General features: G+C 36.3%; 1 protein-coding gene across 1 annotated transcript in view; it reads left to right on the top strand.

Annotated features, from left to right (window-relative positions):
• LOC123558239 (low-density lipoprotein receptor-related protein 4-like) overlaps positions 1–13,846 on the top strand; it is a 61,987-nt gene extending 48,141 nt beyond the window's left edge. Inside the window, exons 16-22 of the mRNA XM_053525685.1 lie at positions 4,607–4,760; positions 5,511–5,629; positions 7,056–7,187; positions 8,082–8,213; positions 8,993–9,179; positions 11,284–11,461; positions 13,667–13,846. Of these exons, the coding sequence (XP_053381660.1) occupies positions 4,607–4,760; positions 5,511–5,629; positions 7,056–7,187; positions 8,082–8,213; positions 8,993–9,179; positions 11,284–11,461; positions 13,667–13,831 (1,067 nt within the window). The 3' untranslated portion in view covers positions 13,832–13,846. The remainder of the gene's footprint in view (positions 1–4,606; positions 4,761–5,510; positions 5,630–7,055; positions 7,188–8,081; positions 8,214–8,992; positions 9,180–11,283; positions 11,462–13,666) is intronic.
• The last annotated feature ends 206 nt before the right edge of the window (positions 13,847–14,052 follow it).

The raw sequence follows: 14,052 nt of genomic DNA, 5'->3' as shown, positions 1-14,052 counted from the left end.
GTGTCTCATAAACCAAATTAGTTGGCCCTGTCAAAAGGGAAGACACTATGATAAACAAGACCATTACCCTTACATTATAGTTCAAACATTGGTACAAAAAGCAAGGAGTATTCATTGTTCCGCCTACTATGGATTTCCCACATTCAGGAAGCGGAGCAACTGCCAAAACAGGGATTGCATTCAAAATGTCTATATCAGTATGATATCAAATTGTGTTGTTCTTTCTTCTATTACCTTTATAATGCAAGCTGTACTTTTGTAGTTCAAGTTTTACCTTTCTGCGCCTTTCACACTTTGTATTACCTCCACGATTTAAATATAGCATTGACCTGGAAGTGCACTAATTGTTGCTATTTATATTTATATAAATTTTCCTATTGTTCATTAAATTCAAATGTAAACCGGAGGTCAAATAACCTCTAATGATCTAAAATAAACCAGCGTGCCCAAAGTTTAACCTGCATATCATATTTTCATTGGATAAGAATGTAATATTGTGTTCTACAAACTACTCGATAAGTGAGTCGTCTACTGTATTTATAATTAGATCTACGTCACCCGCATGATTTTGTGTATAGACAATGTTGGCCAAACCTCCCAGGGAAATTCAAATTCAAATCTTAAACTTTTATCCACGAAGTCACCTTTGCAAAATAAAACAGAAACCGATTTTAAAAAGATATTGTAAAAAGTCACTATGTACAATTTTTCAAATTTAAAAGGATATCTTTCTACTGATTAAAAGTAATTTCAAAGAAGGGTTCCCTATGTGAGACGGAGATGTTGACAAAAAGGGGCATTTTAACTACATGTCGGTTATAGATCCACTTATTGACATTCTAATGCATTAAGTTTTGCCTTCACTACGCTGCGCTCCGTTTCGGCAAACTTAATTGCATTAGAATGTCAATAAATGATCTATAACCGATACTTTTATATAAAAAAATCCTGAATAAAACATGTGAAAAGCATTGCCGCGAAAATGTCATCTGATGTATACCTTTTCATTTAAAACTTGTCTTTTTTTGTATTCAGCCTGTTAAACAATTTCATTTCGTCGATGAGAACATTTGAAACTTGTCTTCAAATATTCTGCGATATACGTAATAATTTCAGTATGTCGTCAGGTGTAAATGCTGTCGTTGGTTTATCTATAGCTTATTAGGATATTTGGTGATGTTGCTTGCATTGGCTTGGGCGCGGTTTATGAAACACGTTTCTTTGTGTCGACCTGGCACACACGCCGACACACCATAATCAAATTTGGAAAGTGTATGTGTTGTTTTGGCATGCGCCCAACGAGACAAAACGAAACTGATAAAGATACATAGAACGCGACAGAAAGATACTTTAAATTCGTATTCAACAGAGAGCTCGAGTAACGTTCATGTACTTGATGGATTCTAAAACTTTCTGTCTATTCGCAAAGAGCTATGCTAAGTTAGCCGGACAGGCCTGTATCTAAAAGGGATTTCTCTCTCTCTGTTCTGTGGGTCTTTTTTCACTCTATCCCTGTGGTCAGATCGCTCTGTGTAATAATAATGATAATAATAATATAACGTCATCCAGTTGCTCAAAGTTACTTTTCAATTACTTATCAAAGTTTCCAGCTAGATGAAAAAAAATGATAACATTTTTAAAGAAATATTCTAGAATGAAATTGGAAAAGAATGCCACAAACGCGACGGATGGCAAATAACGTCACGGTGTAATCGACTCTCCAGGGACATATCTAGCAAATTACTACCTTCGTACCTGTAAATGGCAACGGTTTGATTTTTCTTTGTAGGTTAAAATGTACTGTTTCTGCTACTATTTTCAATGTAAAATGACAATGCATAGCATTTATGTCAGCATGTCCAGCCTTTCACTTCTTGCGAGATAGCCTTTGTCTTGAAGGTCTGTCTATAGACAATAAATAACAAAAATATTGGGTTTTCCATAATGCAATGAAACCATGGTCACGTGACTGAAATACATGATAAAACAATAATATTGCGTAGGAAGATATCAGCAGGTACCTACATTCACTTTCATTCTACCCAGCAGGTTCTACACAAACATGGAACGATAAAACTTAACGTAGCTTTATATCATCCACAGGCATTCTTCTTTACTATAAAGTATCAATACAGCTTATATCTGGCATGAAAATTACATTTACTAGCGGGAAAATAGCACTATATACAAATATGGACTACTTTCGGCGTGACCACAGAGGCAGAATCGGCGAATTCCTACCTCCGTTCCTTATTTAAATACTTTCACAAGAACCTGGCGCCGCTTTTTTAGTAGTAAATAGCTTCCTTGAGACAAAGTCGTCAAGCTTTGCCTTATTTCATATGAACGTCTTATTGGCTATCATCTGCATGTTTTTTAAGTATTTTTCAATATTTACAAACAAATACGGACATACTAGCAATGAATACAATTTGTCACGGTCCAATGGTTTTTGTCATAAGCTTCTGAACATTGTATGAGAAAATTGCAATGAAAATGTCAACTAAAAAGTTTCAGATCAATCTAATTACGCCTACATTGATATTATATCCACTTTTATATCCATTCTAATTGGCACGGCTCGCACCTTATCCTTTACATGAATTTTTACAAAGTCGGTCAATGTATACATGTTTTACATGCAGAATTACTGAAATCAATAAAATTCGACACGCTCCAGTAATTTTGCAACAAACACCAAATAAATATATCTATCGCGTCTGCAGCTAAAAGAATTAAATATAAAATAAAAAAGTTATGACAAGTAAAATGAAAATCTCCACTGGTAAAGTTTCATAAAAATCGGCCTATATTTTGTTAAATACTTCATGCGGCGATGGGTTCTACATCAGAATTGTAATATCATGATATAATATGCAAGAACCATACAAAACTAAAACTGTTCTAAAATGTGCACAATCTTTCGGCTTATAGCCTACACTATTAGAAAATAGATAAGAAATAACATCGATACCTTGCACATAGTTAGATATAATTATCATTTCCATCCAAATAAAATCAATCTTAATATACAGTGCTTTAACACATATGCTATTATTACCGTTTGTAACTTCCTCAAGTCTGCAATATTTAACATTGCAAACTTGTGAAATACAAAACGCAATCTCGGCTGATATTTACACAGAAGCTGATAACATTATCTGATATAATTTCAGCATAGTTGCAGACATTATTTGAAATAGTTTCAAAAGGTTGCAGACGTTACGGTGCATTTTAAATAATTTCAGCTTGTTTGTAGGCATTACTTCATATGACTTTAGCCAAAAGATTGCAGACATTATTTGAAATAATTTCAGCTGAAAGGTTGCAGACATATTTTGCTATATTTTCAGCCAAAAGGCTGCAGGCTACAGACCTTATTTGGTAGAATTTTAGCTAATTTGCAGGTATTCTTTGGTGTTATTTCAGCCCAAAGCAGGCAGACATAATTTGTTATAATTTCAGCCGAAATGTTGCAAATATTATTTGGTATAAATTCTGTTTAGTTGCAGACATTATTTGGTTTAATTTCAGACAAAAGGTTGCAGACGCTATTGGTACAATTGTAGCCAAAAGGTTGCAGACATTATTTGGTACAATTTCAGCCGAAAGATTGCATACATTATCTTGTATAGTTTCTGCGCTTATAGTTGCAGACATTATTTTGATACAATTTCAGCCGACAAACTGCAGACTGAATTCGGTTTAGCCAAAAGACTGCAGACATTATTGATACAATTTCAGCAAAAAAGTTGCAGACATCATTTGATTTAGTTTCAGTCAAAAGGTTGCAGACATTATAATTTGATATAGTTTCAGCTTTAGGTGTAAATACAGCTTTTTTATATAATTTCCACAAAACTGTGGCAGATACAATTTGATATCATTTCAGTCTAGTTTCCGACATAGTTTGTTGTAATTTCAGCCTAGTTGAAGATACAATTTGGTATAATATGAGCTTAGTTACAGCCATTATTTGGCCGGTGGTCTAGTGGTATTTAAACACGCTTGACTGTCAATCCAGAGGTCCGGGGTTCGAATCCCAGTCCAGACAATGGACATTTCTGAGATGCTCTTGAGTGTCTCCCACCTAATATACCTAGAGCTCTGCATACTGGTTCTTCCCAGGAAAGACGGCTTTGCGAGCATCGGTGCTATACACCAGGCACGTTAAATAACCAGACTGTCTATTCGAAAATAGCTAGGCTAAGTTAGCCGGACACGTCTGTCTCTGAAAACTTCTCTCTGTCTATTCTGGGGGCTTTATCTCACTATGTCCCTCTGCTCAGATCGCTCTGTGTCTGTACTAGTAGAGGATGATTTCGCGCCCCTTGTGGCTGTAGTATATGTAAAGCGCCTTTGAACGTGTTTATCATGAAAAGGGCGCTATAGAAATCTGGTATAATAATAATAATAATAATAATAATAATAATTTCATCCTAGTTGCCGACATTGTTTTATTATTATTTTGATATAAAATTCAGCTTAGTTGCAGATGTTATTTGGTATTTCAACCGAGATACAGACATTATTTTGGTCTAATTTCAGCTGCCGTTATTATTTGGTAATAATTTAGCTTTGATGCAGAAAATATTCACACTTTCAGGAAACTTGCTGTATGCAACTGATGGGAGCACAGATATCATATACCGTTGTACCTATTCTGGCGTATGTACAACTTTTTACACGGACACTGGAGCCCATCTAATGGATATTATTTTACTTGGCGATTATTTGTACTACACCGCATGGAATAGACCGTAAGTTGAGCACTATTTTAAATTAGATATGTTTCCAAGAAAATGAGTTTTTTTTTTTTTATTTTAGCGTTTAAATCTTATTTTACCAATTTGATCGAGTGATATTTATGCAGAATGTGGACTTTAAACACTTTATTCCCATTATTAAAATGTCTTTAAATTGACAGAATCAGAAACACCACCAAATGATGCCTCAAATCACATGAAGCCCAATGTTAGTAGACAAAGTCAATCTTGATAAGAATAAAAGAGGTGTCTGTTATGATATTAGTTATTATATTTTTGGATTGTCTGGTTTAAATGATCTTTAATTGATTTTTTATTTATTGACATGTACACAGTCTTCGAATTATCACCATTATTCCTCTGCTGTTCTTCAAATTTTTAGATTTGAAAGGTGAAAAATGTTCTTCATGAATATTTAGTTATCTCAATTTTGATATTTCAACACTTATACGGGTTGGTCATGGAACGGCCCACAAGAAGAATCTAAAAACTCTCAGATAGATTAAGATACTGTCGAATGCATTTTGTTTAATAGTAAAATATATTTGCAATAAAATCACATGTGGAAAGATAGCAATTTGGTAGCATTTTCTACATTATCTCTTGACAAATTCCTCATAATTATCATGTCGTCTGCCTGCTGCGCATGCTGGCGACCTGTAATGAACAATTATAAACGCCTGTATTTGCCCTTTCTTAACAACAGAGACAATATATTTTACATGCAACTTTTGTACGGTATAGGTATGTTGCTAGACTAAACAGAACAAGTCCAGGTATAATCACTAGGGTAGGATATAAACCGGAACTAGGACGGCTGGATTCGTTATCAGCATATAGTTCAACAAAAACTTCAACAACTGGTACGTCTTCTTGCTAACCTGTTATACATTTCAGATATTACCATAGATCTGTTTTAAACAGTTGTACTGTTTGAAAGCACTATTTACTATTAAAAATTGAAAATTAAATACATAACTAATCTTCCAAATGCGTAGTCTTATATTTTGGACTGTAATAAGTCAATGAGCACAGCATTTTATGACGACAAATCTGGGTCGCTTAAGTGCTAGTCAAATGCTCTAACCACTGAGCCAAAGAGTCGCTCTCCTTGGCGCAGATGTCGGGATTGGCTTCGAACTTACAAGCTATACGTTAAGCGACCGTAACAGTAGGTAATGCCACAGTGTGAGACCTTCAACTGAGGAGTAAACCGGAAGTACAATGATGTATTTCTATTTTCAGTAAAAGAGATAAGCAGCCTTTACATGTTATCATAGCTTCTACAGTGTAGGGCTACAGGCGAATGGAAATAAATCTATTTCTAAGATAAAATTATAGTTTGACAGACCGCATATTAATTAAATATGGTCTGTTTTATACATGTACATTAACACTGATTTGTTGAGGTTGATCGCTACAAAATCCGACTGTTCTTTATTTCATTTCAAATCTTTGTAGCTTTCATAATAAAGTTGTTTGTATATTTCATAGAATAAATGTATCAGATTTTCAAACTTAAGACATATTCCCATAAAAATATATATCGCCACTGTAGGAAAAGGAAAAGGTGTTAACTTTTTTATTATAAAATTATGCTTTAGTTAATTAGATGCAACCCCACTGCAACCCCAGTCTATAAAAAGTGGGCCTTCTCCACAAATTAGATACAACCCCACTGAATTTACTCCATTCCACTTTTAATTTAGTATCATTTTTCGATCAAAATCTTCTTTGGCCACTATATTTATTTAGGATGCGTTAAGAGCGTGTATACTGCTACAAAAACATAATAAAACGTATAGTAAGATGAAAGAAAACACGATAAGGATTATTTATATTTTGACTACTTGCGAGACTTGCGTAGGCTTACGTTTGATTTGTTTGCGATCAGCCTTGATAACATATTGTTCATTATGGGTCAGTTCACATGGAAGTTCTAGGGTATAGTAGAGACCAACTCTATACTCGATAACACACTTGAACGGTATAATTTAGTACATCAATCGTACCTTCCCTGTTGGAGAGCTGTACTCTGAAACACCACGGCGAGGTAGGGTTTACTGGTTCCTTCCTTTTCATCACAGCGCTCAGTGTGCCGGGGAAAAACAGTTTTAGATATTTTCAGGGCCCAATTTTTGATTGGTCGGTTACTTTACTGGTGGGAGCAAGTATCATTTACACAACAGCCTACACTTCTCTAGAGCTCCGATGTGAACTTGCCTCATATGTTTGCACACATTTTAAAGTGCCTAATTAACATACTGTTTCTTTGCATGTGTGTATCAGTTTCAGATGCTTGTTTACCAAACAGTGGGCGTGGCCCATGCAGTACTTTCTGTCTTCCGACACCCTCAGGTTACACATGCTCATGTGAAGACGGCTTTAACCTCCTTAGTGATGGAAAAACTTGCGAAAATGGTAAATATAATAGTTTAAACCATGGCTATGGCTTTTTATGGTAGTCACAAGTAAAACTTTTCATATTTACTGTTGTCAGTATACTAAATGTTAAAGAAATATTGTTGCTTACAAACTAGTGACAACAGAATAATTCCTTCATTTGCCTACAGTCTGTAGTCAGTTTTATTTTCGAAACAGTTTCGTTGTATCATTTACACATTTCAAAATAGCAGTTTATTATCGCATAGGTTTTGATCAGTCAGAGGTTCAATAAACTCTTGACATTGTTTTTGTATATAATTCATTTTCTTGCGTCATTTTCTTGGAGCAGTTAGTGTCATGTTTATTGCAATTTTAACATGTATCTTGCATTTAAACATTCTTGCATTTTAGCCGGTTGGTATTGTGTTATAGTTGGGGTTTTTAAGACAAACTGAAAATGAAGTAATGTCTAAACACACAGTAGGGACCTATACCAAAGTCACCGCACATGAGAATTGAAACAGTTTCAGAAAAACAATGAAAATATACTAAGAAATATATTTAACTGAAGTAAATGTACATATTTGGCTGTACTATATTTATGACTACTCGATAACCCACTTGAACCGTATAAATTAGCACACCAATCGTATCTTCCCTGTTGAAGAGCTGAACTCTACAAACACCACGGCGAGGTAGGGTTTACTGGTTCCCTCCTTTTCATCACAGCTCTCAGTGTGTCGGGGAAAACAGTTTTAGATATTTTCAGGGCCCAATTTTTGATGGGCCCGTTACTTTACTGGTGGGAGCAAGTATCATTTACACATCAGCCTACACTTCTCTAGAGCTCCGATGTGAACTTGCCTCATACGTTTGCACAAATTCCAAAGTGCCTTATTAACATACTGTTTCTTTGCATGTGTGTATCAGTTTCAGATGCTTGTTTACCAAACAGTGGGCGTGGCCCATGCAGTACCTTCTGTCTCCCGACACCCTTAGGGTACACATGCTCATGTGAAGACGGCTTAAACCTCCTTAGTGATGGAAAAACTTGCGAAAATGGTAAATATAATAGTTTAAACCATGGCTATGGCTTTTTATGGTAGTCACAAGTAAAACTTTTCATATTTACTGTTGTCAGTATACTAAATGTTAAAGAAATATTGTTGCTTACAAACTAGTGACAACAGAATAATTCCTTCATTTGCCTACAGTCTGTAGTCAGTTTTATTTTCGAAACAGTTTCGTTGTATCATTTACACATTTCAAAACAGCAGTTTATTATCGCATAGGATTGTTCAGTTCGAGGTTCAATAAACTCTTGACATTGTTTTTGTATAATTCATTTTCTTGCGTCATTTTCTTGAAGCAGTAAGTGTCATGTTTATTGCAATTTTAACATGTATCTTGCATTAAAACATTCTTGCATTTTAGCCGGTTGGTATTGTGTTATAGTTTGGTCTTTTATGGCAATCTGAAAATGAAGTCATGTCTAAACACACAGTGTGGACCTACACCAAAGTCACCGCACATGGGAATTGAAACAGTTCCAGAAAAACAATGAAAATATACTAAGAAATATATTTAACTGAATCAATGAACAAATTTAGCTGTACTATATTTATGAATTTCATATTTTTTTCTCTTTTTTTATTTTATTTATTTATTTTTTATTTGTTTATTTTTCTTTAATCTTTTGCGTTGTCAAAAACTGTAAGACAAAAGTCGTTGGCCTCACAGAACAGTTACACAAAATTGCAAATCGGGCCCCCTCCAGCCATGTGTCTATTTTGTGTAATTCTAAGATTAACTTGAAACAACAACTTCGACATCTACTACAGCAACACCGACGACAACGACAACCTCATCAACGACACCGGCAATACACACACACACGTCAACAAAAGGGACAGTGGGCGGAGCACTGAAAGAGCCTGGCGTTCCAGTGGCAGTTATTGGAGGTGTTGCTGCAGGATTTGTTGTACTCATTGTCATAATAGTGGTTCTCGTCCTTGTGTTACTAAAAAGGTAGGTAGTGTGTTGTGTTATGACTCTCGGAACCTATGTATTCATTAGCTGTGTGTGAAACGACTTTCATTGCGAGCCAGGAAATGTCAATATCACAATCATGCGAAAAAGACGTTATTAAAAGGATATTCTAAAATGTTTTTCTCTGTTAAAACACTCTTACATTAGAATGACGTAACGTTAATGTGCGGTGACGTCAACGTTTTTGATGCGACCAAGAACGAGTGCTACTATATTTTATCTATTTAGATTTAGGGCATATTAGAAACGAGTTTTAATACTATTTATACACTCGGGCTGTAATACGTCGTACAAATAATTTTCGTGAACTTATTGAGCCCGACGTATAACCGACCGTCATACATAAATAAGTGTTAAAACATTCTTTTGCTATAAATTATTTATGATCACAAGTCCTATACCTTCGAAAGATGGTAATCGGTATTTCTGTTCTAGCTAACTTTTAGCTCGTTTATTCGAAGACTAGGTAGAAGTATTGGACTGCACTGATTCCATGTTTAAACTTACTTTTGCATTTCTATAAAATTATTTAAATGTAAGCTTGTATCTCAGTACCCACTTACGTGAATGAATTGAAACATCACACAGCTGATCGCTGTTATAAGCTGTAATTATGCTCCTTTTTTAACTTTTATATTCAACAAGGCTGTTGAATAGTTGAGCGTTGCTGTTCTCCGATAGCTGTTTCTACTAAATACTCTAATACAAAAAAGGCCTTGAATTGCAGCAGTTCGCAAAATCAAATATGACAGAGTGACTTTAGTAAAAGTAAAGAAATGTTGTTGTTGTTTTATTTTCAAAAATGAATATAATATACATGTATTATTAATGGCAAGTAGCCTGATACCCAGCGTCCAGACCAACCACCCGAAAGTTAAGCAGTCATCAAAACAAACCCCGTATCGATAAAAAAGTACTAGTTAACACTATTTCTACATACCTACGAATTTAATTTGCAAAATAGCTTTTATTTCACTGGATAATTCAGTTCCCACACAGAAGAATATTCAAACAGTGTTTTAGTTGTTGACGTTAAATAGGACTTCAAAAACGACGTAAATGTAACTAATCAACGCTCCATACGTCCAACCTTTCACCGTTACAAACGATTTCTTCAGTCTTTTTTTTTATCTGAACTTCTAGTCAGTCTAGCAGATATAACGCTATATAGGTATTTGTATATAATAAAAAGAGTCACATGATCAGTTCTTTGATCTGCAAATGTACACTTGGCTCTTGTTGATTTTGCCAGGCCGGAGAACACATGGCGCTAGCATCTCGTGAGAGCGATGCCTGGCAAAATTCGCTGGAGCCGACTACAACTTTGTAGGTGAAGGTACTGCTATGGTATCAATATTTCATTCTACTAGTATTCAGTCCAAACTCTCCTTTAAACATGTTCTCTTGTTGCAAGACCAGACTCAATGGCGACATGTCAGACATGCACAAAAATTTCCATCTGAAAAATTAAACACTTAAAATGCCGATAATACAGAACAGCTCCATCATACTAGAACATTTTCAAGGGATATCACTAACAAACGCTTTTTCTTTCGGCTTACTACAGCTTCATAACAAACCTATCCTTCATCCCAACCCTTCAGTAGTTCTTTGTTGGTTTTGGTGACATTAAACATACATTACCGCAAACTGATTTTATTCCCCTTGTGTTAGGCTTTTAAACATTAATAATATTTTCTCCCTCGCTGGTCTGAATCTCTTTATTTCCACATTTTTACTAACAATCAACCCAAAAATGTCATAGTCCGTGAACACTGATGGGGTGGTGGTGTAAGTGTTTGTTGCGGGGTGGGTGGGGTCCGTGGCCGAGTGGTTAAGGTCAGGAAGGCCAGTCAGTGATTCTACCTACGTGTGCACACATACCTGATGCAATGCTCGGTGACAATGAGCTGAAAATTTCGCGATGTGACTTTAAATAATGTTGGTGTGTCCCGAAACCAAACAATACCAAAACAACCCTGAAAATTGCTGGACAGAAACGATGAATATAGACATTGAAACTGAATTTCAGTGCTTTATTGCATTAACAAACAAGCTAAAATACAATTGTACATTTACACAGGAGAAACAAGACCTTGAGGGAGAACAACAGCAATCATCTGGTACAACAGCCGGAAACAACTACCCTCGCCGATTTACCATTCACAACCAACGCGTCGGGTAGGCCGGATTCAACATATGACCTGATTCGGTTCGATGACCTTGAAATACAAACGGAAACTACGACAGAAGAAATAGACGTATGCATATTTTCTAAAACGTTTAAAAACCTGTTTACCGACCCAATCAATAATAGTCTGCTATTCAATTGTTTGATTGTATTCTTTAATTGCAAAAGATCTGCTTAGGGTTTTTGTTCAATTGTTTGCTTAGGGAAATATGGACTAAGTGATGTACTAACTATGTAACATTGGCTTACTTTTGATTGTACTTTATGCTATACGAGTGGTCTCTGCGGCCGAGTGGTTAAGATCGTAAGGTCGTTGGCTTCAAATCACTTGCTCCTCATCGATGTGGGTTCGAGCCTAACTCGAGGCGCTAAATTCTTCATGTGAGGAAGCCATCTAGTGAGCTTAACACCTTATCTACCCCATGCTGAGGTTTTAACAATTATCACGCATATACATAGTTCTTATCAATATATGCATGACGCTATAAATGTTTAGAATGGGGTCGAAGTTTGTAGATCAGGGTCGAAATTTGTAAACTGGGGTAGAAGCGTTTTGAATGGAGCCGCAATTTGTAGTGAGGCCGCTGTAAATAGAGGCTGCAGATTGTAGTGTGGCAAACTCCAACGCAGTGATCTCCCTTGCCGCTTCGCTCATTGATCACTGCCACCACAACATTCACGTGACCATAGTTCATCACGTGATGGTCGATTTATAAAATTAACATACATATTAATATGATATACCAAACTTCTGACAATAACATATCTTGGTCAGCAGGAAAATATTCAAAAGCCTCCATCTGTTTCGGCTTGGGTCAAATGGCAGCTTTATAATAGTGAACCGCGTCAAAGATTAATGTCACTGTACTCGTTTGTTATGCCCCCACTTTGTGGGGGTGGGGGGGGGGGTGCATATAGATTTGCTCTTGAAAAAATTGGTCATTTTAATGTTGTGTCGCGCATAGCTCCAAAAGTATTTGACCTAGAGTCATCAAAGTTTACAGGAATGTTGGTCAGCATGTGCATTTCTGCTCCTGGGGTTTCGCGTCTAGATTCATCCACTCATGTAGGAGTTATGGCCCCTGAGTTAGTAAAAAATAGTCGTTTTAATGTTAATTGGTCATTTTAATGTTGTGTCGCGCATAGCTCCAAAAGTATTTGACCTAGAATCACCAAAGTTTACAGGAATGTTGTTCAGCATATGCAGTTGTGCACCTGGGGTTTCGCATCCGGATTCATTCAGTCGTGTAGCCACTGACTTAGTTAAAAATGGGTCATTTTAATGTTGTGTCGTGCGTAATTCCAAAAGTATTTGACCTAGTGTCACCAAAGTTTACAGGAATGTTGGTCAGCATGTGCAGTTGTGCACCTGGGGTTTCGCATCCGGATTCATTCAGTATTGTAGGAGTTGTGGCCCCTGACCTGGGAAAAAATTGTCATTTTAATGTCATGTAGTGGGGGCATCTGTGTCCCATGGACACATTTCTAGTTTACTTTCAGTTTCGTTTCAGGATACTTAATACCGGTCGTGTGAATAAATACCTATTTTTATTCAAAATCATTATCTTTTTCATTATGGAACATTCGCCTGTGCTAATAGAAGTGTAAACTTCGAAAACATTGGGGAAAAAATAACCAAATGATTATATAACTAAAAGAAGTCAACTTAGCTGAATTTTAGCTAAAACATTGTGTTGGAAGTGATCAATGAGCGAAGCGGCAAGGGAGATCACTGCGTTGGAGTTTGGTAGTGTGGTCGTAATTGATGGAGGAAGGTCACTATGAGTGGGCTGTGGTTTGTACATTGGACCTGCACTCTGTAGAAATGGACAACACTGGCTTAAAGAATGTTTAGATCTCATGTTTGTTATGAAAAACATTAATCAAATGTCATCATTGTTCCTCAGGTGATTCCTAAACAAGACTGTGGTATTTTCCGTATTCCTCTCTGTTTTTATGAATCTCTTGTTTCGTTTTATTCTCCGCAGACGACTTTGTCGCCTTTGTATTCTTAATATCCATGCAATAATATATCATTATCATCCAGATTAGGAACATTTCGCATGTGTTTCTCTTTAGTATGTTATGCTTGCCTACAGGTTCGGATCTCGAGTCTGTATATATGAAATCCATTGCCGAATCCGGAAAGAAAACAAAACGACATCGGTTAGGTTTCGGTACCGATTTGGCCATAGGCCTATTTGTGAAATGACAAGTAACTCACTGTTAAATATCAAGATATATCAGTTTAACAGGTATAACTTTATCAATTCAGACAAGTGGCCGTATGTCAGGGGACAGAAATTTGCAAGAAGAAAATGGATACATAACACCAATAGATAGAGATCAAGCGGTTTCAGGTCAGACAGAGGTGACCAACCCGTTCTACACTGACAATCTTGCATTTTTATGCCCCCGAAGGGAGGCATATAGTTTTTGAACCGTTTGTCAGTCTGTCGGTCTGTCGGTCTGTCCGCAATTTTCGTGTCCGGTCCATATCTTTGTCATCTATGGATGGATTTTCAAATAACTTGGCATGAATGTGTACCACATTAAGACGACGTGTCGCGCGCAAGAGCCAGGTCCGTAGCTCAAAGGTCAAGGTCACACTTAGACGTTAAAGGATAGTGCTTTGATGGGCGTGTCCGGTCCATATCTTTG

This window comes from Mercenaria mercenaria, chromosome 15 (genome assembly GCF_021730395.1).
Source record: "Mercenaria mercenaria strain notata chromosome 15, MADL_Memer_1, whole genome shotgun sequence".
Taxonomy (NCBI): domain Eukaryota; kingdom Metazoa; phylum Mollusca; class Bivalvia; order Venerida; family Veneridae; genus Mercenaria; species Mercenaria mercenaria.
The sequence above is the reverse complement of the archived record's forward strand: the minus strand, read 5'-3'. Positions and strand labels throughout refer to the sequence as shown.